The sequence below is a fragment of the Chiroxiphia lanceolata genome, chromosome 2, assembly GCF_009829145.1.
Source record: "Chiroxiphia lanceolata isolate bChiLan1 chromosome 2, bChiLan1.pri, whole genome shotgun sequence".
In the NCBI taxonomy this organism is placed as follows: Eukaryota; Metazoa; Chordata; class Aves; order Passeriformes; family Pipridae; genus Chiroxiphia; species Chiroxiphia lanceolata.
This window is the reverse complement of record NC_045638.1, coordinates 120,158,253-120,183,903: the sequence shown is the minus strand read 5'-3', so window position 1 is coordinate 120,183,903 and position 25,651 is coordinate 120,158,253. Positions and strand designations below refer to the sequence as shown.

The 25,651-nt window shown below is 62.3% G+C and overlaps 2 protein-coding genes across 4 annotated transcripts; one reads left to right on the top strand and one right to left on the bottom strand.

Moving 5' to 3' along the window:
* Nucleotides 1-246: 246 nt before the first annotated feature.
* Nucleotides 247-4,640, top strand: LOC116782309 (short transient receptor potential channel 2). Its single transcript, XM_032678764.1, has 10 exons — nt 247-316; nt 844-950; nt 1,234-1,372; nt 1,462-1,617; nt 1,985-2,142; nt 2,336-2,412; nt 2,542-2,726; nt 3,358-3,439; nt 3,586-3,725; nt 3,972-4,640. The coding sequence occupies exons 2-10, from the start codon at nt 906-908 to the stop codon at nt 4,163-4,165; spliced, it is 1,176 nt and encodes a 391-aa protein (XP_032534655.1). The 5' UTR covers nt 247-316; nt 844-905; the 3' UTR covers nt 4,166-4,640.
* On the bottom strand, nt 4,620-25,244 carry NUMA1 (nuclear mitotic apparatus protein 1). Of its 3 annotated transcripts, none has more exons than XM_032678762.1 (26): nt 25,009-25,244; nt 22,214-22,286; nt 21,194-21,282; nt 19,481-19,560; nt 18,637-18,719; nt 18,468-18,548; nt 18,103-18,187; nt 17,305-17,434; nt 16,118-16,275; nt 15,665-15,782; nt 14,438-14,555; nt 13,949-14,089; nt 13,606-13,728; nt 10,835-13,141; nt 10,118-10,159; nt 8,791-8,859; nt 8,559-8,669; nt 8,260-8,478; nt 8,029-8,174; nt 7,680-7,917; nt 6,664-6,940; nt 6,412-6,548; nt 6,080-6,301; nt 5,546-5,656; nt 5,290-5,457; nt 4,620-5,182 (listed from the first exon to the last, which is right to left on the bottom strand). In XM_032678762.1, exons 2-26 carry the CDS (start codon nt 22,253-22,255, stop codon nt 5,147-5,149), a joined length of 5,331 nt encoding a protein of 1,776 aa, XP_032534653.1. In that variant the 5' UTR covers nt 22,256-22,286; nt 25,009-25,244; the 3' UTR covers nt 4,620-5,146. The 3 variants fall into 3 exon arrangements, with proteins under 3 accessions (XP_032534653.1, XP_032534652.1, XP_032534654.1); XM_032678761.1 differs by lacking the exon at nt 25,009-25,244 and adding an exon at nt 24,433-24,597; XM_032678763.1 differs by lacking the exon at nt 25,009-25,244 and adding an exon at nt 24,433-24,597 and having other exon boundaries at nt 17,305-17,431.
* Nucleotides 25,245-25,651: the final 407 nt, after the last annotated feature.

The window sequence follows — 25,651 nt, the reverse complement described above, 5'->3', positions numbered from 1 at the left end:
CCCTGCGCGTGGCGCTGCCCCGACGGCCAATCGGGAGCGGGGAGGGGCGGGCCGCGTGCCAGGCGCGGGGGAGCCGTCCCGGCCGGGCCCGCCTGCCCTTCGCAGCGCCGCGGGCTCGGTGCCCCCGGGCCGCCCGCCCACCCTTCCCGCCGCCGCCTCACTGCTCTGCGCCGTCAGTAACGCCGCCCGCGCGGGGCCCTGCGCGGCCCGCAGACTACGAGTCCCGTCAGGCCCCGCGGCCGGGCCGGGCTGGGGACGGCGGGGAGCGGGGGGCGGGGCCGTGCGGTTCGAGCGGGAGATTCGGGCTTTGGGATCGGTGCGTTGAGGGGCCTGGGGCCGTTGGGCTGCGGGGGCACTGCCGCGGGGGGATGGCGCGGAGGGGCTGCGGGGCACAGCCGGGGTCTGATAGGGCTGGGGTCGAGGTGGAGGACTGGGGGGCTACTGCGATGAATAGCCCTGGGGGCGTTGTTTGTGTGTCTGGGAACACGGGGGGTGAGGGGAGCTGTGGGGAAGGATTGGGGGGTACTGGAGTGACAGAATGGGGCTGGGGCTTGTGGGCTGGATGTGGGTGGCACCCGGGGATGGGAGGGTTGTGGGGTGAGCGGCGGACACAGGGGTGGCCGAACAGGGATGGGGAATTGTGAGCCAGCTGTAGGGGTTACTGCTGTGGCAAAGCAAGGCTGAGGGGTGGTGGGGCGGGTCCGGGGGCACTGAGGCAGTGAGATGGGACTGGGGTGCACTGGAACTGCTGAGGGCGTGTGGGCTGAGGCTGGGAGCTGCTGAATAGTGCCAGAGCTGGGAGACACCCGAGCCCATCACAGACCTGTCTTCTTTTTCCACTAGGCACTGGAGGGCTCTGAGGGGAATCTGTGTCCTAGCAGGACACTGACTCTAGAGGATCCCGAATGGCTCCAGTCAAAATCAGCTACGTGGTGTCCTTCTCCTCACAGGTACCTGGGGGTTTCCTCCAGGGGGGCTCGTTCCCCCTGAGCTGTTGGGTTCTCTGAAGAGGCGGGTGGGGGTGCGACAGGGTGCAGCACCAGCTTTCCTTGTTAGGCTGAAGGGCACTAAGTGGGGCTGAAGGGCAGGAATTCCAGGCAATTCTCAAAGCGGGGTGTTGTTCCTTGGGTTACCAGGGAATTCCCTGCTTCTCCCCTGGGCCCAGAATGAGCTGGAGCCGGAGGGGGAGGCATTCAGGGAGGGAGCCGTGTCATGTCCCTGCTGTGCGTGCAGGACCCCAAGTACCCGGCGGAGAACCTGCTGAGTGAGGGCAGTGTCCGGCCCTGGCTCGGCTGCCCCCAGGACCGCAGCACGCGGCTGAGCGTGGAGCTGCAGCTGGAAAGAGCCAGTCCCATCGGCTACGTGGACATTGGTACGTCCCCGTCCCCGTGCGGGAGGCAGGGCTGTGCCCCCGATGGGCTCAGCAGCTCTGAACCCCCCGTGCTTCCCACTGTTCCCCAGGGAACTGTGGCTGCGCCTTCCTGCAGATCGAGGTGGGACGTTCCTCGTGGCCACGTGACCAGCCCTATCTCACCTTGGTGCCCACCGTCACGCTGATGACGCCGGACGACTCAAAGCTGGGCCGGAATCGCTGCGGGGTCCGGATGTTTAAGGAAGGTAAAGATCGATCCGAAGGAAAAAGGCACAGGGGAGAGCTATGGCCCTGGTGGTGGGCTGGCTGGGGGGGCTGGCAAGGCATGAGGGGGCTGGCAAAGGGATGGGGCTGGCTAGGGGGTTGGCAAAGGGGCAGGATGGGGGGCTGGTGGGGGAGGCAGAAGAGGACAGGTAGACCAGGGGTCATGGTTGTCCTTGGGAGAGCCATACCAGCTCTGCTCCCCTACCCCAGCCTTTCTTGTGCCCGTAATCTCCCAGTTGTTGCTGTTTCCTGGGTGTCACAGTGACAGGGCGACAAGCAGAGATGGGAGTAGTGCCAGGACAGTGGTCCCTGCTGCGTCCCCTCCACGCCAGGTGCTCTCCCCCACAGCAGACTTCCCGGTGCCGGCGGTAGGGCAGCACTGGGACCGCCTGCGGCTCACCTGCAGCCAGCCCTTCAGCCCGCGCAGCCGCTTCGGGCTCTCCTTCATCCGCCTGCGCACGCCCCAGGAGCAGGAGCCTGAGCCCCCCCGGCCACCCCTGGGCCTGGTAGGTGCCTCTCACACCTCCGTGTACTGCTGTCCATGGGGAGGCCGTGGGGATGGGGCAGCTCCTCCACGGGTGCCACTCGTGCCCCACGGAGAGCACAGGAGAATGCTCGCTGGGCTGAACCAGGGGCTGTGCCAAGATAGTGGGCAGAATGCTCCTGCTTGATTGCCTGGGGCGTCCCCTTGTCCCACAGGAGGATGCTGAGCCCTCAGACAGCCCCTGGTGCTCCAGCCCTGACTTCCACCAGACGTTTTTTCCCAAACCGCACTCGTAAGTAGCCTGGTCTGATCCATCCCATCCTCTCCCTGTGCAGCGGGGCCTGGAGCCCCTGGAGGTGCCGCCTCGGAGCCCAGAGCCCTGGCTGTCCCCTCCTGTGAGCCTGACCCTCCCTGTCCCCAGGAGATCCAGTGCAGAGGAGCAGCTGAGGAGCCGCCTGTGGCAGCTGGAAGGGGGTGCTGGAAGCCCGGCCTGCCTCAGCCGCCCGGCCCGCATGGTGCTGTTGGCAGCGCGGGGTCGGGCACTGAGGCCGGGGGGTGACCCAGAGCTGCCAGCCAAGGACCTGGGAGGGCCCGTGGTGCCAGAGGGTGAGCCTGTACAACTGTGTCCTGGGCTGCATCCCCAGCACTGTGGGCAGCAGGGTGCAAGGTGGGGGTTCTGCCCCTCTGCTCCGCTCTGCCTCTACGGAGCTGCCTCCAGCTCTGGGGCCCCCAACATCAGAAGGACATAGAGTTGCTGGAATAAGTCCAGAGGGGGCCACAGAAGTGTTCCAAGGTCTGGAGCACCTCTGTTACAGAGCCAGGCTGAGAGAGCTGGGGGTGTTCAACCTGGAGAAGAGATGGCTCTGAGGAGAACTGAGAGCCCCTTCCAGGGCCTAAAGGGGCTCTAAAGAGCTGGAGAACTGGGCTCTAAAGAACTTGGGACAAAGGCCTAGAATGACAGAAGGGGGAATGCCTTCACACTGACAGAGGACACTGCTAGATTGGATACTGGGAGGAAATTCTTCCCTGTGAGGGTGGGGAGGGCCTGGCACAGGTTGTCCAGAGAAGCTGTGGCTGCCCCATGCCTGGAAGTGTTCAAGGATGGGGCTTGGAGCAACCTGTTCTAGTGGAAAGTGTCCCTGCCCATGGCAGGGGGCTGGGACAACGTGAGCTTTAAGGTCTCTTCCAACCCAAACCATCCTGTCTCCATGGTTCCTGCCCACTTGCTGTTTCCCAGGCTCTGCACAGGACATCCCTGCAGCCTCCCCAAGCACCTGCAAGGAGCCAGGCAGGTGCCGTGCTCCCAGCCCTGCTGGCAGGTAATCCCTCAGGTCACTGTTTTCTTCCTGCCCTCGCCCTGGTGATTTACCACTCCCAGTCCCAGAGAGCTCTGGGTCCAGCCCTTCACTCCTTTGGGCTGGCAGAATGTGGCACAGGGTGCCTTCAGGACGTGACCACTCTGCAGGGCTCCAGCTGCTGCCTCAAGGCCACCCATGGGCAGAGGAAGAGCCCAAACCCACGGCCACCAAGAGAGACGGGCCAGGAGGAGGGGCAGGGGACAGGCCAGCAGTGACAGGGAGACGGGCATCTGCCCCATCTGCTCAGGTGGGTGCTTGGAAGGGGTGTCCTCTGGTGGCAAGGGGACACCAAGCAGCAAATGGGGACAGCAGTGGCATTTCCATAGCTGAGACACCTCCCTCCTGCTGGTGCCCAGGCACCAGCCTGGTGACACCACAGTGTATCCCAGTCTATCTCTGCCATAAAAACCCTCAGGGAGGGTGTCAGCCCAACCCCCGTGTCATCCCAACACCAGTGAGCCTCTGACAACCACATCACCTCTCCTTTCCACAGGCCTCTTCCTCCTGGATGTGCTCCCCACGCACGCCTCCCACTGCGGGGAAGAGCCCACTGCAGCCTGGCCCTCCTTGTCCCCTGACACCCGGGTGTCCTGCCCCATTTGCCAGCTGCCTTTCAGCATGGCAGAGGTGGAGCAGCATGCCAGCACCTGCGGTGAGACGCTGTCCTCATCCCACTGCCTGCAGTAGGACAGCAGAGCCGGGGACAAACCCTGTGTCACCACCCCCCGGGGGCTGAAGCCACAGTGCTGGACTCAGCTGTGGTGCAAGGAGCGAGGGGCAGAGATGCAGCAGCCCCAGGACGTTTGTGGCAAGACTGGTGGGGCGGATGGAGAAGGTGTTTCCAGCCCCTTGGCTGGGTTTGGGGGGGGGGGCTTAAGGGGCTGGAAACACTGTAATGGCCGGAGTTGCTGCTGGAGAAGAATAAATTAAAGGAGAGAACGAGGGAAGAGAGAGAGAAATGCTCTGCGACTGCCCAGTGCCACAGCAGGTTCCCTGGGCGAGCATTCTGCCTTGGGGCACGCTGTGCAGCTGGTGGGGACAGTGAGGGGACAAGGAGGAGGTCACGCTTTTCCTCCCCTCAAGCCCCACTTGGAGTTCCAGCAGGTGTGGCCCGGGGGAGGAGGAAGCCAGTACCCCTAAAGCAGGAGAAAAATACAATTTATTTACAAGTAGAAACATTTAAAAATGTTGCCTCGGCTTCCCTGGGAGCTGCAGGAGGGCAGGGGCAGGAGTCCCACACGAGGGGAGTGGGGGGGGCGGTGGGGGGGGAGGTCAAGGGACGCTATGTCTTACCTCTGTCCCTGTCACTGGGGCTGCAGGATATCCCTGAGGAGGGCTCAGACCCTCCAGCCCCAGCCTGGTGCCAGCCCCTGCACCCACGGGTGTTTCCAGCCCTCGCTCCCTGTCATGCCCTTGCCTTGGGTCCCGGGAGGGTTTACGGTGACAATGGGTGCAGGAAGGACACGGGGGCCCTGCCGTGCTCAGGGCAGCCCCGTGGTTGTCAGTGGGACGTGCAGGGCAGCGTCACACGGGTGGCCCCATCTGTTTCCCCTCGGTGCTGCTGGGCCCCGGGGATGTGCTCGCAGCACTGGGGGGAAAGGGAGAAGAGGCAAGGGGGTGCAGGTAGGGGGCCAGGGCAGAGCCTGCAACACAAGGACTGGGGAAACCTCAGAATTTTGTGTCCTTGAGCGATCGGCGACTGGCCTGGAAGGGAGAGAGCAGAGAGGGGACGTTAGTGACCGTGAGTGCGACCAGGGCCCTGGGGAGAGCGCGTGCTCAGAAGCCCACCTGGGGGTATGGGCAGTGCCTACCTTGCCCTTGGGGGACTTGGCAGTGGCGATGCGGGGCGAGCGGCGGGTGCTGCCGCTGGGGGTGTTCTTGGGAGTGCTCTTGCGGGCGGCTGCCCGGCGCAGCAGGCGGTTCCCCAGCTTCTTGGGGGTGGTGAGGATGCTGAACGCCATCGACTGGCGCCTCTGAGCCTGCAGGGCAGGGGGCAGGACCATCAGCTCAGCTCAGGACAAGACAGGGAGGTCCCTCCCGACCCCTCCTTTTCCCTCTGGAGCTCACCTGCTTGGCGGGGGTCGGCTGTTCGCTCTGCCGGCTGCCCTGGGAGCCGCGCCGCTCACCGCGGTCCTGGGCGGTCTGGGGCCGTGGGAAGCAGCTGGTCGGCTTCTTGGACTAGAAAAGAGGGGAACCAGCTGGGATTGTCATCCGGGGGTCACCCTGCTGGGAAGCTGGCAGCAATGAAGGAACCGAGGGGCTGCAGGGAGTGGACAGGAGCGAGGGCAGCAGCACCCAGGGAAGGCAGAAGGCTCAGCCTTGGAAGCATGTGGAATACTGGACACAGCACTGGATGCTGGGAACACAGGGCACTGGAAGCCAGGATCATTGGGAACATTTGGAGCACTGGGAGCATCTGGGAATACTGAGAGCATCTGGAGCACTGGGCAGCAGGAGCGGTAGGGGCACTGAGAGCACAGGAGCACTGGGGTGCCACCCCCAGAACTGCAGCAGCCCCCTCAAAACCTGGAGAACACCTGGAGCTGTCCCGAACCCTGTGTCCCCTGCAGGGTGCTGCGGTGGGGGCTGGGCTGGGCTCACCTGGGGGGTGTCGGGGCCCTGGTGGGTCTCATCTGAGAGGCGCTTCCTCTGCTGCCGGGTGGTGATGCCGGCCAAGGCGTGGCCCAGGGTGCTGCGCCGGGTGCCCACCCCACTGCCGGCAGGGATGATCTGCGAGGGCTGCATGCTGGCGCGTCGCAACGTCTCCTTAGGGTCCCCCATCTTCACCTCCTCATCCGTGATGGTTCCCAAGGAAGTGGAGGGCTGGGGAGGGGGCACGGAGATGTTGTCGAGGGGCACTGCCCATCCCCAGACCCGCTCCCAAACCCCACTTCTGGGGAAGGGGCCACCCGCCCTCCGTGTCCCCCCTGTACCCTGCTCTCCAGGGGGTAGCAGGTCTTCAGGTGTGGGGGGCAGGCCTGGTTCCGCCGCTGCAGCTCTGCAATGCGGTTCCAGTCATCCGGCTGCTCCGGCTCGTCCTGGCACGTGCCCAGGTAGATGCTGTTCCGGCCTAAATGCAAAGCAGGGAAGGCTGAAAGGGGGGTCCCAGATAAGAAGTGACCCCCCCCCAAGGCAGGTGGAACCCCACAGCCAGCAGCCCAGGTGCCCACCCTGCCCACACACACCGAGGCTGGAGCTGCTGGTCCCCTGCAAGCGCAAGGATCTGCGAGTGACTGGCCGGTACCCGGGGAGGCCCAGCAGTGCTGAATTGCCAGGGGTTTCCTCCGGGGAGGAGGCTTCCAGCTTGACAAGAGTTTCCCGGGAGGGAAAGCTGGTGAGGGAGCGGGTGGAGGCAGCTGAGCGCAGCCGTCTCTTGGCAGGGGAAGCGCTCGGGGACTGAGCTGACGGGATGCTGTAGAAGGAGAGGTTGACGCAGTCCAGTTCCTCAGACTTGGCCTGTTTCTGAGAGAGAAAAATCGAGAGACCGGGGAATCACAGATGCGTTTAGGCTGGAAGGAACCCTAAAACTCATCTGGTTCCAACCACCTGCCATGGGCAGGGACACCTTCCACTAGAATAGGTTGCTCCAAGCCCCATCCTTGAACACTTCCAGGCATGGGGCAGCCACAGCTTCTCTGGACAACCTGTGCCAGGCCCTCCCCACCCTCACAGGGAAGAATTTCCTCCCAGTATCCAATCTAGTAGTGTCCTCTGTCAGTGTGAAGGCATTCCCCCTTCTCCTGTCATTCTAGGCCTTTGTCCCAAGTTCCTCTCCAGCTCTTTAGAGCCCCTTTAGGCCCTGGAAGGGGCTCTCAGTTCTCCTCAGAGCCATCTCTTCTCCAGGTTGAACACCCCCAGCTCTTTCAGCCTGCCTCCATAGCAGAAGTGTTTCAGCCCTCTCAGCATCTCTGTGGTCCCCTCTGGACTCGCTTCAACAGCTCCACATTCTCCTCATGTTGGGACCCCAGAGCTGAAGGCAGCACTACAGGTGGGGTCTCACCAGAGCCAAGCAGAGGGGCAGAATCCCCACCTTCTGGTGCTGCTCATGCTGCTGGGAACCAGCCCAGGACAAGGTTGGATTTTAGGCTGCCAGTACACGTTGTCAGGCCACATCCAGCTATTCACTCCCCAGCAGCCCAAGTCCCCCTGCAGTGCTGCTCCCCCTCCCTCATTCCCCAGCTCGCGAGGGCCCCCTGCTCACGTTTGTCATGGTGATGTTGATGGTGGTGCGGCGCCGGGCCGAGCGGGTCTTGCACCCGGATTCGAGCGAGAGGTTGCCCAAGGAGTCGGCGCTGCTCTCCAGCTTGGACCGCGTCCCGCTGGGGATGGGGGTAAAGTACAGGCTCTCCAGGGACTCCACCTCCCGAGGCAGCCGCTGGGACACCAGCGACTCTTCCCTGTCCAGTGGCACTGCCGAGGCTTCCGAGCTGCTAGCCTGCCTGCAGAGACGAGGGACGAGCGTAGCACCAACAGGCTCACCCGACCCCTGAGGAACAGTGAGCAAGAGGACAGCGGGTTTTTGGGGTGCTGGCAGTCGGATGGGCTGGTACCTGGTAGAGTTGAGCGGCTGTGCCTCATCGAGGCTGTCAGTGCTCTGGTCCGCCAAGTTCTGGTGGCAAGTCTCCTGGTCCTTTAGTGAGGTGCTCTTCACCTGGAGCTTCCTGAGCTCCTGTAGCTGCCGTTCAGCAATCTCCACCTGGGTGTGAAGCAGAGAGGGATGGATGGACCCTCCAAGTGAGGTGGCAGAGGAGGAGGGTGAAGCCCCACTGCACCGTGCCTACCTGAGCCTCCAGGCTGCGGACCTGGCTGGTAAGGTTCCTGCAGCTCAGCTCCGACTCCTTGGCCTGCAGGATGCTCTGCTGTAGCTCCTTGGCCAGCCTGTCTGACTCGCTCCGGAGCTCCGTGTTCTCCTTCTGCAGCCGCTCCATGGCCTTCAGCTTCTCTGCCAGGTCCTGGTTCTGCTGCTTCTTGGCGTCGTAGTAAGTTTTTGCCTTCTCCATCTAGGATGTCAATAAGAGGAATCCTGTCAAGCCTCCCAGCAGTGCCAGGGACAGTGGGGCCATGCCAGCCCCTGGCATACCTGCCCTTTGTAGTGCTCAGCTGCCTGCTCCTTCTGGGCGAGCTGCCCCTGCAGCTCTGCAACCTTCTCCTGCTGGCGGGTGGCCACTGCCTGCAGCTCCTCTTCCAGCGCCTGCAGGCAGGGAAGAGACTGGATCAGAGGCTCTCCACACCCTGGGTGAGCACCCTGGGCAGCACCAACAGCTCCAGGGCTGCCCAAGAGTTCAGCCCCCAGGTTTTTGGTCCCTCTTTACCTTAACTCTCTGCTGCTGGGTCAAGGTGGCCTTCTCGTGCTGAGTCAGCTTTTTATTCAGCTCCTCCACCTGGAAGAACACAGCCTGGTCAGACCAGCTCCAGGCACTAAACTCCAACAGCCCTCCCACGGAGGAACACATCCCTCCTCTCCAGCCAGCTCCAGGGCAGGGCAAGGAGGTTTCCTGCCCCAGGGGGATTGTTCAGCAGCACCCACCACCAAGAAGATCCCAGGACATTACAAAGTGACAGCCACCCCACGTTAGTCCTTGCAGGGAGGAGGCTGGCACTGCCCAAGTGTAAGGAGCAGCCACGTGCTGGAAGCAAAGCCTTTTTCAGTACCCAGTGCCCCAGCAGCCATCTCTGCTGCCAACTATTTGCTGTCAGGTGCCAAACCTCAAGCCACACAGTTCAAGGGAAGCCCATGCCCAGTCTGGGGAAGAAGAATCCCACCTCCAAGGGTTTGAGAGGGGAGAGCTGGCAGCTGTGGGATGTGACACCATGGACCAAGGGCCAAGGGACCCGGTCTAGGCCTCTGGCCACAGCGGGAGTCCCCCATGGCATGGATGGGAGGCTCGTAAATCTTCTACCTGGGCACCTGCAACCTGGAGTCCCACAGGTTATCCAGCACTCCTAGCACAGGTAGATGGTTGGTGTGAGTTCTGGCCTGGACATGCTCTCCCTGCTCCAGGGGGTGCTTGGGGAGCCCCCAGCCCCCTGGTTATAGTCACAAGGCCTCTGCATAGTTCCTGGACAACTCAGGCTGGGACTAGACAGGGAAACGGGGCTTTTCCAGCATTATGTCTCAAGTGTTAACTCCCACCATGCCCAAGATCGATGCTACTGGAATGCCTCCTATCTCTGGCCACCTCTGGACCATGCTGTCTAGCAGCACAGCTGTTCCTATCACCTGGGCAAGAAGCTGAACCTCAGTTAAAGGGAGGGGGGAAAAATAGATGTGCAGAAGGAATGGGGTTTTGCAGCTGCCTCCAAATCCTCTCTATCTGAGGACAAGGCATCACAGGAGTGATGGTGCTGCGTTGAGGAGCCCTGGATGCCCCTGGCAGGCACTCACTGCGTGTGCTGCCGTGGGGCGCATGAGAAGCCGTGCCAAGTCGTGGGCACCACCGTGAGCGGGCAGGTGGCAGGCTGGGACCCCAGTTCCTACTTCCCAGGGGTGTAGGTGCCCAGAGACCTGAAGCCAACTGGCCCATGGCTGGGTCCCCACTGCAAACGGTTCAGGAGAGGAGAGGGTGGCTCCAGTGGGAAGCGGCAGCAAGGAAGGCTGTGCAGTCACCGTTTGAGCAGCCAGCACTTGGCATGCGTTACCTGCTTAGCCTGGTCTTTCCGAAATACCTCCAGCTGTTCCACCTGAGGGCACAAAAGGCAGAGGTGAGTATATGGCTGGCACACGCCAGGCTGCTTTTCATAGAATCACGGAATCGTTCAGGTTGGAAAAGCCCTCTGAGACAAATCGAGTCCAACCATTCCCCCGGCACTGCCACGGCCACCACCAAACTGTGCCCCTAAGTGCCACATTCATAACATTTGTTATATCCCTCCAGGTGTGGGGACTCCACACTGCCCTGGGCAGCCTGTGCCAGAGCTGGACAACCCTTTCAGAGAAGGAATTTTTCCTAATATCCAACCTGAACCTTCCCTGACGCAACTTGAGACCATTTCATCTTGTCCTGTCACTTGTTATCTGGGAGCAGAGCCCAACCCCACCTGGCTCCACCCTCCTTTCAGGGACTTGTAGAGAGTGAGAAGGTCCTTCCTGAGCCTACTTTTCTCCAGGCTGAGCCCTCCCAGCTCCCTCAGCCACTCCTCATCAGTCTTGTGCTCCAGACTCTTCCATAGCTCCATTGCCCTTCTCTGGGAACACTCCAGCACCTCAGTGTGACAGTCCCTTTCACACCTGGGAGCTCGTCCCAGTCCCCAAACTGATCAGGCCGTGGATTCAGGGGTGTGCAGAAGACCAAACACACCCCTTTTGCAGGAGGACTCCCTTGCCCACAACCCACCTGCTGGGAGCAGAACCCCTACCTGAGCTGTCAGTCTGTGCCTCTCCTCCAGCAGCTTCTTCCTCTCCTCCAGCAGCTTCTTCCTCTCCTCCAGCGCTGCAGCTTTGCTGCTCTCATACTCCTTACTCATCTTCTCCAGCTTCTGCGCCGCCTCCTCGGCCTCCTTCCTGCTGACGGTCACCAGCTCCTCGGACGCCGCCCGCAGCCGCTCCAGCTCCTGCACGTGCCGCTCCCTGGCCTGGCCCAGTTCTGCCTCAAGCTGCTGCCGCCCCTGGCTCCGGCTCTCGCTGAGCCCCTGGTTCTCCTCGGCCAGACGAGCGTTGGCCTGTTGCAGCCCCGCCAGCTGCGCCGCTGCCTTCGCCGCCTCAGCCCGCAGCTGCTGAATGGCCCGGTCCTGCTCCGCCGACCGCTCCCGCAGCGACAGCGCCTCGGCCACCTCCTGCTTGGCCTGGGCCAGCTCAGCTTGCAGCGCACCCGTGGCTTTCATCCTCTGCTCCAGGTCCTGGCGGTGCTGGCTTTCCAGGGAGGCACGCTCGGCCTGGAGCTGCTGGCAAAGGTGCTTCAGTGCCGGCAGCTCCCCAGCGAGCGCCTGGGCGCTGTCGAGCTCCTGCTGCAGGGCGGCCAGGAGCTGCTCCTTCTGCTGGCACTTGTCCTGGCAGACCTTCGCCTCCTGCCGCAGCTCATCCTCCCGCTCGCTCTGGCAGTGGCGGTCCCTCTTCAGGGCCTCGATGGTCATTCGCTGCTTCTCCATCTCCTCCTGGCAACGCTGCACCTCCACCTTCATCAGCGAGCACCTCTCGGCCGCGCGGGAGGCAGCGGTGGCCATCTCTGTCTGCAGCACCCGCAGCCTCTCCTCCAGCTTCTTGCTCTTCTCTGACTCGGCCAGGATCAGGCGCTTCAGCTCCTTGCTCTCCCCCTCCTTCTCCGTCACCTGCCGATGGAGAATGGAGACCTCGTGCTCCAGGCTGCCGATCAGGCTGTTCTTCCTCTCCATCTCCTGGACGCACTGGGACACTTGCTCCTTCCAGCTCTCCTTTTCCTGCACGGCGGAGCGGAGGGACGCCAGTTCCTTCTCTGCGCTCCGCAGCCGCTCCATGGTGCCTTCCAGCTCCTTGGATTTCAGCTTCTCCTGGGAGAGCTGCTGGGAGACCCCCTCCAGCGCCTCGGCAGCTCTACGGGCATCCGCCTCCAGCCCAGCCACGCGTTGGGCCGCAGTTTGCTCTGCCATGGCCATCTTCTCCTGCAGGGAGGAGACCTCAGCTCTCAGCTTCTGCTCCTCGCTCTCCTTCTCCTTCGCCCATGCCTGGGTGCTGGACAGGTCAGCCTGGAGGGCAGCCAGCCGCTCCTGTTGCTCTGCAGCCAGGCGCTCTGCCTGGGCCTCCAGCGCAGCCACCTTCTCCTGCTCGGCCTGCAGCTGCTGGCAGACCTGGCCACGCTCCCGGCTCAGCGCCCGGACCTCCTCCTCCAGCCGCACGCGCTCTCTGTCCTCCCCTCGGGCAGCAGGAGAGGCTCCCATCGGCTTCTCCCGGCTCTCCTCCAGCACCTGGTGTGCAGCCAGCTCCTCGCCCCGCTCCTGTGGAGCCTGCTCCCGGCTCTGCACCAGCTGCTGTCTCTCCGCCTCCAGCTCAGCGATCCTGGCCAGGTTGCCCTCCAAGCAGTCAGCTGCCCGCCTCTTCTCATCCTCCAGGATGCCCTCGGTGTTCCGCAGGGATTCCTCCAGGAAGAGCAGCTGCTCCTGCAGACGGCTGTTTTCCCGGGCCAGCTTCTCCTTCTCAGCCAGCCTCTGCTGGCTCTCCTTTAGCCGAACCTCCAGCTCCCGCACCTGGACTTTCAGTGCCTCTGCTGCCACTCCCTGCTGCTGCTGAGCACTCAGCTCCAGGATCTGGGCCTCCAGCTTGCTGACCTTGTGGCTCAGCGCAGCCTTCTCCTCGGCCAAGGCGGCCTGGCTGGCACCTGTGGCCTGCAGCTGGCTGCTCAGGGATGCGTTGGCCTCCCGCAGCTGCTGGAGCTGCTGCAGGGCAGAGTCCCTTTCCTGCAGGGTCTGTTCATGCTGGACACTGAGGGCAGCCAGCTGCCCGGCCTGCCCCTCAGCATCCCGTGCCTTCAGGTCCTGCTCCAGCCTCTCTTGGGCCCGGTGGCTCTCAGAGAGGGAGCTCTGGAGGCTGGTGACAAGGCTGCTCAGCTGCTGCTTCTCCTCCTCGAAGCGGCCACGTTCAGACTGCAGGGCTGCCTCCCGCAGCTGCTTCTCCTCCTCCAGCCGCAGGACCGTGGCCTGGAGCTCTGCTCCTTTGGTAGCGAGGCTGGACACCTCCTGCTTCAGCTCCTCCAGCTGGCAGAGAGAAGAGGGGGAGGACAAAACATGCACCCCCCCAAGGTGTTACCCAAGCTGCAGCCAACGTGCTCACCAGAGACCCACGTGCTGCATCCCAGTGGGAGATGCCCAATGTCTGTCTTCCCTCCCAGCACCCCCAGTACACCCCAGCACACCTTGCTTTCCCCTTAGTCTCGTGCCACTATGCTCCCTGGAATCAAACACCTTTTCTCACCATGCAGGAGCCATTCCCTTCACAACAAAGCCATGCTATGGGAGGCTGGGGGAGCCAGCAGGTTCCTTGGAGCAGATTCAGCCCAAAAGGGGCTCTCCCAGAGTGCTCAGCCCCACAACCCCCACCAGCAGGAGAGGGCAGCCAGCTCTGCCTCACGTGGCTTTGCCATGCATCCCCAGCATCCCCTGCTCTCTCCAGCTGGAGGAGCTTTCCATTCAAGCCCTCGCTGCCAGGAGCCTCAGTGTACCTTCAGAATGTCCCCCATGACTTCTCCCTTCTCCTGGCTGCTGCACTCCTCCAGCTTGGCCAGCTGGTCTTCCAGCAGAGAAACCTTTCCCTGGAGAATCTCGATTTTCTCTTCCGAAGATTTCTAAGGGGACAGAGACATGGGACTGAGCACAGTGGAGGCAGGAGGAACAGGGAGAAGCTTCCCACGGGAGCTGGCAGTTACACAGCTCCTCCCCGTGTCCCGGCACGGATGGGTGGGCTCCCAGCCACTCCACCCCGCCTACAGTTGGCACATGTCCCCCAGCCAAGGTGGGCAATGTGGGGCTGCAAGGGGGCACCCACCACTCCCAAGGTCCCTTCACCTTGTCCTGCAGGGCAGCACGCAGCTCATTCTCCAGCTGTCCCTGCTTTTCCTGAGACTGTGCCAGGGCAGCGTTGTGCTCCTCTGAGAGCTCGTTCAGGGCTTCCTGCAGCTGGACCATGTGGCTGGCGATCTCCCGCAGCTGCCAAGCAAAAATCCCCCCGGTCCAGAGGAGGGTCAGAGCGTATCCTCGCTGCCCAGCACCCTGCCCACTCCCCACTCCCGACAGCTGCAGCACACACGGGCACCTCAGGTCCTGGGTGCTCACCACATGCAGCAACCTCCACCCAGTCCCCATTCCCCCAGCAGAGTTCTCCTTCGAATCAGGATCTGGAGCCCGAAGCAGGCTCGGTCACTGGGTCAAAAGTCACATAAGCCAGTGGCAGAACCATCAACATCCCAGCGTCTGGCACCGCCACCAAATCTTCCGCCAGGTCCAACCACAACCGACTGGGCTGTGGGGACACGGAGAGGACACAGTGCCCCATACCTTGAAGGAAAGATCGCCGTTCTCCTCAGAAAGCTGGTTGATCTTTCGGTCCATCTGGGCCTTTTCAGTCTTCAGGTCCTGGCACTGCCTGAAGGCCTCGTGCAGGCGCCCCACCAGGCTGTGGGAAAGGAGGTGGTTAAAGGAGGGGGTGAGCTCCCGAGGCAGGTGAGGACATCACCAGGGATCGGTGCTGCTGAATACTGCCAAGGAAACTAAAGGTTCAAAGGAATCTCTATGCCCTGCTGTGACTCTACCAATCAACCCAGCTTTAAAAGTGAGTCCCAACGCGTGGCAAAGCAAAGATAAGCGATGTTTGTGCTTTGCAGAAGCCCAGCCACTCCAAACTGAGGGCAGAGGCAGCTGTGGGACTCCAGCCACCCCCCACAAAGTGAAATAAGAGAGGAAAGAACAAAAAGACATGGCACTTGCAGCACAGGTTGGGCATCCTTCCTGAGTAAACACAGTGCTGCACAGGGAGAGAGCAAAAACCAGGATGCAGTGGGGCACGTGATTTCAAGGGTGTGAAAGCCCAGTTTATAGGATAAAACTGAAGGGCTGAGGAAGGGGCTGGGGTCAGGAGTTCCAGGGTCATGTTAAAAGCTTTCAGTGACGCAGAGCTTATCCCAGGGCAGGCAAGACCCACACGGGCAGCACAGCCTTTTCCCACAGCAGGGACAGCTGTTCCCATGCACGGTCTGTTAGGAGTGGGCTGTCAGAACAGGCTGCGTGGCTTGGGACTGGCTCCCTGCCCACTGTGATAAAAACGGGCTGCAGGCCGTGTCTGCCTCGAGGGCGAGGCACAGCATGACAGCAGCACAGCTGTGTCCTGGGCTGATCCCCAGAAGAGTGGGCAGAAGGGCAAGAGGGGGATTCTGCCCCTGTGGCACTGGCACAGCGTGTCCAGAGAAGCTGTGGCTGCCCCATCCCTAGAAGCGTTCAAGGACAGGTTGGATGAGGCTTGGAGCAACCTGGTCTAGTGGAAGGTGTCCCTGCCCGTGGCAGGGGGTGCAACTGAATGAGCTTTAATGTCCCTTCCAACCCAAAACCTTTTTTGATTCTGTGCCTGCTGCCTTCTCCCCAGGGCGCAGCTGCAGAGGAACAAGAAGAAGGTTTGCCTTCTCCCATTTCACGCACTGCTAAGGAAGAGACAGACAGCGTGGAGTCTGGGGACAGGGGAGTAAAAAGGTGCAGCCTAGCAGGAGGGAGCAGACATTCCTGGAGGATTACCTCTCGTTCTTCTCCCTCAGCTCCTCCATTTCTTTGGGCTCCAGCTGGTCTGCAGCTTGCTTCTCGTTGAGCTTAGCCAAGCGATCAATCCGCTGCTGCATCATGGTGATCTGAGCCTCTGAGGAAGCAGGGGGAGAAAAGGCGTTACCGACCACCCAAACCCCCCCAGCAGCATTTCTGCACAAAAACTCTTTGCAGCAAGAGACAAAAGAGCCAGGCCACCAGGGCTGCTGCTCAGCACAGGTGTTGCTTCAGGCATGGCTTTTGTTGCCCAGGATATATCAAGGAATACAAGAGAGAAGAAGGAACCCAGAGTCTCACTTGGGGCCTGGCAGGATGGACCCTGCACGAGCAGAATTATGGTGGGGTGAGAACAGAAAGTAAGAGAAACAAGGGGAGGGCTCAGTCCCACAAACCCCTCCCTGCCCCACAGGACATCCCGCTGGAACTGACCTTTCTCCATGAGGAGCTTGCGATTCTCCGCCAGCTCCACCTCCAGCCCGTCCCGGTTCTCCCTCTCAAAAGCCAGCTGCTTCTTCAGCCGTCGCAGCTGGAACTGGGGGGTCTGCATGATGTCCCCCATGGGCGAAGATGGAGGGCTGGGCAGCATGCTGCAGAGAGGCACACCACACAGCTCGGGCACCCAGAGCAGGGCACGGGCCCTCCCCGCGCACCCAGACCTGCTCTGGTTCCCCCATCTCAGGGGCAGGTTCACAGCAATGACTTTGATGCCACCTGAGCAGAAAGGCCACATTCCTCCTCCTGACTGCACTAATGCCAACCTCCAAGTGCTGGGCAAAAACCACTACCAGCATGCCCAAGTGGCCAAAAAGGCCCAGGGCATCTTGGCTTCTGTCACCATAGTGTGACTCAGCAGTGTCAGGGCAGTCACCATTCTCCTGTGCTGGGCACTGGTGAGGCACCTTGAACCCCAGGTTCAGATCTGGGCCCCTCTTGACAAGAAAGATACTGAGGTACTGAATGTCCAGGGAAGGACAACAGAGCTGGGGAAGGGTCTGGAGCACCAGGAGCGGCTGAGGGAGCTGGGGGGGCTCAGCCTGGAGAAAAGGAGGTTCAGGGGGGACCTTCTGGCTCTGCAACCCCCTGACAGGACAGGGGAGCTGGGGGGGGTCAGGCTCTGCTCCCAAGGAACAAGGGACAAGATGAGAGGAAACAGCCTCAAGTTGCATCACGGAAAGTTTAGGTTGGATGCAGTGAAAATTTCTTCCCTGAAAGGGTTGTCCAGCCCTGGCACAGCTGCCCAGGGCAGTATGGGAGTCCCCATCCCTGAAGGGATATAAAAGAGGTATGGATGTGGCACTTGGGGCATGGTTTGGTGGTGGTCTTGGCAGTGCCAGGGTAACAGCTGGACTCAATTGTCTCAGAGGGCTTTTCCAACCTTAATGATCCTGTGATTCTAAAAGGAGCTAATAGAATCTGAGCTCACCCCTGTCATCCATCCATCCCTCCCTCCCCACATCATGCCTGAGCACTGTGCAGCAGGACAGCACCACGGCAGAACGGGATATTCTGTGGAGTCAGGGTGCAGCCCGACTACACCTTTGGGTCCCAGAAACCGCCCCATCCATTCCCCACCCCTCTCCTCGCTCCCCCTGGCAGCCAAGAGGTGGGGGACGTACTTGTTGGTGCTGGGGAAGGAGGCAATCTTCTGCAGCTCCAGGAAACGCACCTCCCGCTTGTGCGGGAGGGAATGTGGCAGGGAATGCTCCTCCATGCTGCTGCTGGACGTGCCAGACGAGGATGGCGCTGCTGGAAATAAAAAGGGGGAAGCAGGCCGTGATCTTTAATACCTGAGGGGCTGAGCAGCTGAAATCCCAGGGGCACAGAAACCAAAAATTCCAGTAGGGATGGAGCAGTCCAGCCGAGGAAGCCATAAACCTTCTCTAAGTCCCCATCCCACCTGCTCCACAGTCCTGTCCCAGCACTCTACTCCCACGGGCTGTGGGCACACCTCCCGCTTTGCCCCTCCAGGGAAAGGCTGTGGAACTGCTGAGCAGGAAGAGCCCAGCAGGTCTAAGGCAGCCCTACTGTTAAGGAAGAGTTCACAGGGGACCGTGTCGTACGTGAGGGGATCTGCGTGGTGCTGCTCCCTTTATGGCTGGGCAGCTACAGCAGCACAAACGGGGTGAAAACTGCAATGTTTTTATGCTCTAGAAAAGCATGATCCCGGATAGCTGGGTGCTGCCAGTGTGGGAGCTGTGCAGGAATATGCCAGCACTGCAATATCTGAAAGGTTATGGCCTGGTTCTGTCCCACTCCAAGCTGCCACTTGGACATCACCGCAGCAGACACCTGCTGCTCGTAAGATGTCGGTGTGCCAGGTGCCAGTGAGGAGAAAAACACACAATGCCCACCCTGCCTGCACAAGGCTTGGCCTGTGCATGCCACAGCACAGGTAGCCAGGGCCCAGCACTCACCTTTTGTCAGCAGAAATGGCTCTAGGTTCTCATTCAGGCTCTCCTCATTATCCAGCACAAATTTGAGGATTGATGCCAGCTCAACCTGTGTCAGAGGAGCCATGGGGTCAGCAGCTCTGCTGCAGCTCACAGGCAGCAACCACAGCAGGCCTGGGGCAGCAGGCAGCTCCCTTGCCTACCCATGCTGGTGCCCACACTTGCTGCCACAAGCCTTTGACAGACCAAAACCACCGGTGAGCACTGCAGTACCCACTCCACACTGTCTTTTAAGGGGACCCAGAATAGGAGGGCAGGTCTCAGAGCACCCCCTGAAAGCCACCACTGCTCCTGCTGCACCCCAAGGGAGGGAACCCCAGAGGGATTACCTGGGTCTTGTAGTCAAACTCATTCCAGTCACCAGGGCTCTTGCAGCTCATAGAGGTGTGATACAGGAGCAGCACAGCCACCTGAGCAAGGCAGGTAAAGTGTCACTGACCCCATGCCAGTCATCAGCACACTGGTGCCAGCCAGGACTAAAGCATGCCACACAGTTACCTTGGCCAGAGCCAGCTCCTCTCCATCCACCAGCTTCTGTGCAGAGACCAGGTTCTCTGCAGCCAGTTTGTGCCTGCAGTGCTCTGCAACACGAAGCAGGATTCCCAGTCACGCAGGATTCCCAGTCACACAGGAGTTGCTGGGCATGCTGCCTGCCCATGGCATGTGGCCATCCCCCGAGGTGACACTCAGGGGCAGGGGGGCACAGTGATGCATCCCCAAGCACAAGGGGCCAAGGGCAGGCTGGGCTCTGGAGCTGAGGACCCCAGTGCTCAGCCTTGGCCGTTAACGCTGACCGGCTTTTATTACCCTCCCTGGAACTCCACCCTAAATCTCAGCCCCCCACCTTGGCATCTCTCCCCCCCCACCAGCACAGAGTCCCACCTCTGGAGGGTGGGGTACAAGGTGGGTTATGGTGTCTCCCCTCCAGAAAAGGCTGAGCAAAAGTGTGAGGTACTTTCAATTTCCCCTCCCAGGATTCCTGCTCGGGTAAAGGTTTTCCAGTGGGATTTGAACAGCTTGAGGCCAGGTATACAGGTAAGAAAACTGCCCCAAAGCAGCATCTCCTGAGCACCCACCGGCACCCTGCCCTTCACACCCAGGACCTCCTTTGCACTGAACCCAGGCTCTGCCAAGGATCGCCATCTGGAAGTTTCCCATCAGGAAGCTTTCCTTCCCACAGGTTGCTGCGGGAAAGCTGCTGGCATCTCACAAAGCTGCTGGTGCAGCAGCAGGGGGTCACTTTGCGGAGGGGGAAGCTGCAGACAGCAGACCAGACCCCTGCGGGGGTCGGGGGCACCAAGCAGGGGCAATCGGTTTCCCCAGCGCCAGCGGAGGCTCTTACTCTGCAGGAAGCCACGGATGAAAGAGATCCTCTCCGGCAGCGGCTGCTCCAGCACGGACTCTCCCTCCTTGCTCCTGTGGCTGGAAGAGCGCAGGGGTTGTGTTATCCCGAGGGATTAAACCGAGGGTGAGTTTCGTGCAACGGGGTTTGCCGAGCGAGGGGCTGGCTCGGGGCGCCGCCGTGCCCTCCGCCCCCGCGCCGGGGCTGCTCGCCCGGGAGCCCTGACGAACAGGAGCGAGCCCTGACAAACATGGCTGCGCTGGGCGAGCAGCAGGGGCCGGGCAGCCAGGTCCCCCCGCGCCAGCCGGGCCCCCCCGCGCCGCTTCCTCCTCTGCCTGCCAGCCCCGGCATCCAGCGCCGCACAGGGAGCGGGGCAGCCCCGCCGGCCGGGGTCGGGGGGCACGCGTGGGGCCGCTGGCTGGGTTTCGGGGAGGCTGAAGCTTCCTCTTGCTCTTGAGACTCCGCTCTTCCTCGGCAGCTGCCAGCTCACAGAATATTGGAAGGGACCCACGAGGATCATCGAATCCAACTCCAGTTCAGAAACACGGTGCCCAAAACTCACACTAGCCGTGCCTGACCAGCACTGCTTTGGTACTGTCAATTGCTCCCAGGGTGCCAAAAACAGGGGCCTGGCCCAGGGGAGGGGCTGCCACAAGGATTTGCTCCTCCTGACAGATTTCCCAGCCCATCCCCTGGTGCCACGAGCTGCCGTGGTGGCTGCCCCTCTGCCACCCCACTTATCAAGCTACGGCCAGGCCTGTTTAGCGAGCACACGCCACGGGCAACTCTGGCTAATCCGAATTCGAGCACAGACCCAGGAGATTAACCATGTCCGACTAAATATATCCACGGTGGAAGGCAGCTCCTTCCTCCCCACCCACCACAGGCAGATCCCTGCTCCAAGCAGGCTCTCCTTACCCCGTGCAGGAGGTAATTATAGCAGACAGGCTCCCGACAAACCTCCCACCGGAAGGGTTTGAAAGAAATGCATGGCAGCCTCACGCCCTCTCAATTTGCTTCACCAGCTCCTTAACCACCAGGCTCAGTCCCACCTCTGATGCCCATAATGGCCCGTAGGTTTTAGTTGCCCTTGCTCCCAGGCAATTCCTGAGGGAGGCATTCCTCCCATCCCTTCTGGGCAACTCGGGTCCCAGGACAGAGCAAACAGGCTCCACCCTGCCTGCACCACACTCAGCAGCAGCCTGACATCCGCAGAGGAGAGGAGCACTTTGTGGGGCAGGAACTGTCATTCTATGTGCTGCTATCCAGATACAAGAATTCCTCAGGATCCCAAGGCTGCTGCCCAGGAAAACTTGCTGAGCTGTTCCCTCACCCAAGTAGCATCAACGGAAATGAATAATTTCCCTGAGCCACTGGCAGCACCGCTCAGCTCTTTTCTTCAGCGCCAGCAGCGAGCCCAGATGTCAGTGCCAGATGTGATAACAAGTCTCAAATGACAGGAACTCTGACCCAAATCCTCCCTGGGCAGCTCTGTGGGGCCCGACAGCTCTGCCCAGGCAGACCCCGGTTGTGCAGTGGCACAGAGGAGACAGATCCCAGCATCAGATATGCCAGAGGAGGAATAAATACCCCAGGACCCCTACTCCCACCCTGCCCAAGGAGAGACCCCCTCAGCTCCTGAAGGCCGAGGCCATGGCTCCAGGAGGCAGCCCAGCACCACCTGGGTGGTTTGGCACAGCTCCCTGTACTCACATTTTGTGGATAATCCTGATGAAGACACTACAGTCCCGGAGCTGGGACAGATCATTGAGGGGATCAGGACAAACCTTTGTGCTGTTCACCTAGAAACAGGGGTGAGATGGTCAGAAGGCAGAAGCCAACACCACACCATGCTGTGCCACCTACCACCTCCCAGTCCTGGCAGGGGACAGCAACAGGTCTGGGTGTGAGAGCAAATCCAGCCCTTCCAACCACTCCTGCCCTGCCCAGGGAGCAGATGAACGTGATCCCCTTGGCTCCACAGCAGGGCAGGCCAGCACAGGACTCATTTATCACACTGCTGGAGCACCTCTGCTGTGGAGACAGGCTGAGAGGGCTGAGGGTATTCGGCCTGGAGAAGAGAAGGCTATGGGGAGACCTTAGAGCCCCTCCCCGTGCCCAAAGGGGCTCCAGGAGAGCTGGAGAGGGACTTTGGACAAAGGCCAGCCGTGACAGCACAAGGGGGAATGGCTTCCCACTGCCAGAGGGCAGGGTTAGATGGGATATTGGGAAGGAATTCTTCCTTATTAGGGTGGTGAGGCCCTGACACAGGTTGCTCAGAGAAGCTGTGGCTGCCCCATGCCTGGAAGTGTCCAAGGCCATGGTGGATGGGACTTGGAGCAACCTGGTCTAGTGGAAGGTGTCCCTGTGCATGGCAGGCGGTTGGAACAAGATGGTCTTTAAGATCCTTTCCAACCCAAACCATTTTGTGATTCTTTGCTAGGTCACAGCACTGGTTTGCAAGGCAGATCTAATAAGCCCTCTGCAGTCCAGCTGCTGCCTGCTCCAGGCTCAGCTCCAGCTCCCAGGCAGTTTCCGTGACCAGACCAAGCCATTCCGGCATTTCTGGTTACCCGACAGGAAGGGAGAGCAAGGCTTCTCCTACAAACACCCACCTGCCCAGCTGCCCCAGCCACAATCCCTCCTGTGACCAGCCCCAGCACTGTGCCCCAGAGGAGCTACCAGTGAAACACGTCCCACCTACGGGCTGTGGCAGAGGAGAGGGAGGCTTACCCAAGCAAGGAGAGCCGCGGCTCTCGCGTCGTGAAGAGACATCTTGGCCAGCCTGCCAGGTCACTGCCCAGACCTAAAAACACCAGCAAAGGGGGGTGGGGAAAAAAGAAATGAAAAACATAGCAATTACTTTACTATATGACCTGCACTCAGCACCAGGCATTCGTGTCCATCACGGGAGGATGTGCCGCTGAGCCTGGTCGGCTGTGGGGGAGCTCCCCCTCCTGCTTTCCACAGGCACAGAGCAGGGAGCAGCACTGCCCAGAGCAGCCAGGTCCACTCCTGCAGGTCAGGATCCTGACAAGAGGTCAATGGAAAACCACTGCTCAGGCTCCTTGTCCTCCAGCCACGCCTCCTTCCCTCTCCGTCACCCCCAAATGCTGCTAACATTTCTTTTAAGAGAAATTTAAAGCCCTAGTGAGCTCCTGGCACAGGGCCTGGCAGCTTGGCAGCACTTGCTGCCCCCCCCAGGGACAGTGTCCTCCCTGCTGCTGGTCACAGCTGAGCACCAGCATCTCTGCTGGCACCACCAGCATCCCAGGAAAACTCACCTCCCTCCAGAAAACACAAGCAGCAGCTTTTAGAGGACGACGGTGTGGTCCAAAGCACCAAAAACTGGCCCTGTCCACCAGGAGGGGACTGAGCTCCCACTGTGCCACTGCCCACACCTGCTCTGGCTTCCTCCCAGCTGCGTGGCCACCCAAACCCTAGCAGCCCGGGAACAGGGGATCTCTTGCCCCAACTGCCACCACTGCAGCTGCTGGGATCTTCAGAGGGCACCAGGCTGCCCTCTGCCCCTGGCTGGGACACAGCCACCGGGGTTGGAAGCTACTGGCAAAGGTCACCTGGCCCCAAATAAGCCCAGCAAAGCAGTGGCCAAGCCGTTGGAGCACTGCCAGCTCCCCCGCTCACTGCTGCCAGTGAAAGGAAAACAACCTGCTGAGGGCAAGGGGAGCTTCCCGGGCATCGCTGCACTGGGTGGGATCAGAGACAAGCTGCCCCACCGTCCCCGGGATACAGGATCACTGCCAGGTCCCCTTCACAGCGACCTTTGCCTCTGCACTGCCCGTCCCCGGCGCCACCCCGGTAATCTTCCTGGGAAGGAAACTGCTGGGAGCCAAAAAAATCACCCGGATGGGGAGGGGGGCTCCTCGCCCTGTATTGCACCTGGATACCCCCACTGTGATGGGCCTGGATCTGCCACCACTCCCGGGAGTGCCCAGCACAGCAGGGCCACCAGCCATGGTGGCTCTGGGCGCCACGGAGCTCCCACTGCCATCAGCCCAACTGGGAAGCATAGGATCATCGGCAGGACGGGTCCTCCCTCCAGGCGGGCTAAAACACGGCTCCTTGCCCCCTGGCTGGGCCCCATGGCACCTACTGTCCCTCCATCCGGGGGCACTGCCAGGACCTCTCCCCAAAAATCCACCCGAAGGCAAAGCGGGCAAAGCACACGTGCAGCCCTGGGATGCACCCGAGAGGGCCGTGCTCTGCCAGCGCCGAGCTGGGTTTTACTGGAGCCACTCTGCACACACCCCGGTGCCTGGCGTGAGATCAGGGCGGGCAGGGCTGTCCGCTGGCTCGTCACCGGTGGCACCGGCCACGCTGAGCATCGGAGACAACGCCATGACCCCGAGCGAGGACGTGCCACTCGTGACGGCGGGCGGGCAGCGGCTGGGGCTCAGCGCGGGGCGGCGGGAGGGCCGAGCGGCGGCACTGGCGGCGTTATTGTCCTCCGCCGCCGCTCCGGTCACAGCGCCGCGTTACGCAAGCCCGCGGCCCCCGCCGCGCCGACCCGGCCGGGGGGACGCGCGGGTGGCCCCCGCCTGCCCCGGGCCGGGGCTGCGGCTGCGGGAAGCGCACGGCGGCTCTCCCGGGCGGGCCGAGCGGCCCGCGGAGCCCCCGCGGAGCGGGGCCGGGCCCAGGGCGGGCGCGGGAGGCGGCGGGAGGGGGGGGGGGGGAGCAGCTGCCGCTCCCGCGCCCGCACGTCGGCGGCCCCGACCCGGCCCCCGCGGCCCCGGGACCCGCACCCCGGTACCCGCACCCCGGGGGCTGGCGGGGCGCCGGGCGGGAGCCGCGCGGTGCGGAGAGGCGGCGGAGCTGGGAGACGGCGAGCCGAGCTGCGCCTCCCCCGCGCCTCCCTCCCCCTCCTCCTCCTCCTCGCCAGCCCCGTGGAAAACAAACAAGGAAGAGGGATAAAGTCTTTGTTGGGGCCTTACCGGGGGCGCGCGGCCGCCGTCGGCGCGCTGGGGTTAATCCGCCATGAGCGCTGGCAGCCGGGGAGGGCCGCCGAGCCAGCGGCCACGCACAAAAGAAAAGTTGTTGGGCTTCTCTTCGGCGGGGCTGGCAGGCGGCGGTTCCCCTTCCTGGCCCGGGGCCACCCCACGTCACCGCGCCGGGGCCGCGCTCGTTAAAGGCGCACGGCACACAAAGCTCCGCCGCCGCGGGAGCGGACACGGGCAGCGGGAACCGTCCGGCCTCGGCCGCGGGGAAGGGGAGCCGACCGCCCCCGGCCAGGGGTGTACTCACTGCCGGCACGCTGCCCGGGCCCTGGGTGACAGAGAGCCGGAGGGGCCGGCGCAGACCCGCTCCGGGCCCCAGAGCAGCTCACAGAAAGCCGGGGCCTCAGCAGGGAATGGCCCCTGGCGCTACGTCTCCCGCTAACCTGGCTGGAGTCACATCCCAGCTGGCCCCTGAAAAATTGCCCCCGATACGCACACACCCCGCGACCACGGATTCAGCGGGAACCGGACCCGCCGGGTCCCCAGCTGGAGCTGGCGGGGGCCGACGCTCACCCCTCGCTGCCGATGCGGAGATCCTCGGGAAGCATCCCCACAGCGCCCGGGCTACCTGAGGAAGCTCGGGCTGCAGGATGGGGCTGCCCCGAGCACGGCACAGGAAGGGCACAAGGAGAAGGTTCTTTCAAACCGGCGCTGGGGGCAGCAGAGGAACCCGCGGGGGACGCGGCCGCCGAATGCCAAGAGCTCTTTGCCAAGAGCCGGGAAACGAAAACACACAAGCCTGAGCCCCCGCGCTCCGTCCGGGTGCCCCCTTCTTAGAGAGGGGGACCCCGCTGAGCTCGGCCGGAGGCGGAGGCTGTGCCACAGGCGGGGGCCCGAGCCTTGCACAGCCTCCCCTGCGGCCCCGAGCCCCGGCCCACGGAACCACCGGCGACCGCCCCCTCCCCGCCGTGACCTCAGCACCCCGCGTACCGTGGCCGTGGCCGCCGCCAGGGCCGGGGCCGTGTCCGTGTTCGGGGCCGCCGGGGTCAGGATGGAGGTCGGGGCCGGGGGCGGGATGCGGGTCGGGATGAGGGTCGGGGCCGGGATGGGATGGGGGTCGGGGCCGGGCTGGGGATCAGGGTCGGGCCGGGCCGGGTTCGCGGCCGCCGCCCCGTTCGAACGGCAGCGCTCCCCCCGCCGCTCCCCATTGGCCGCC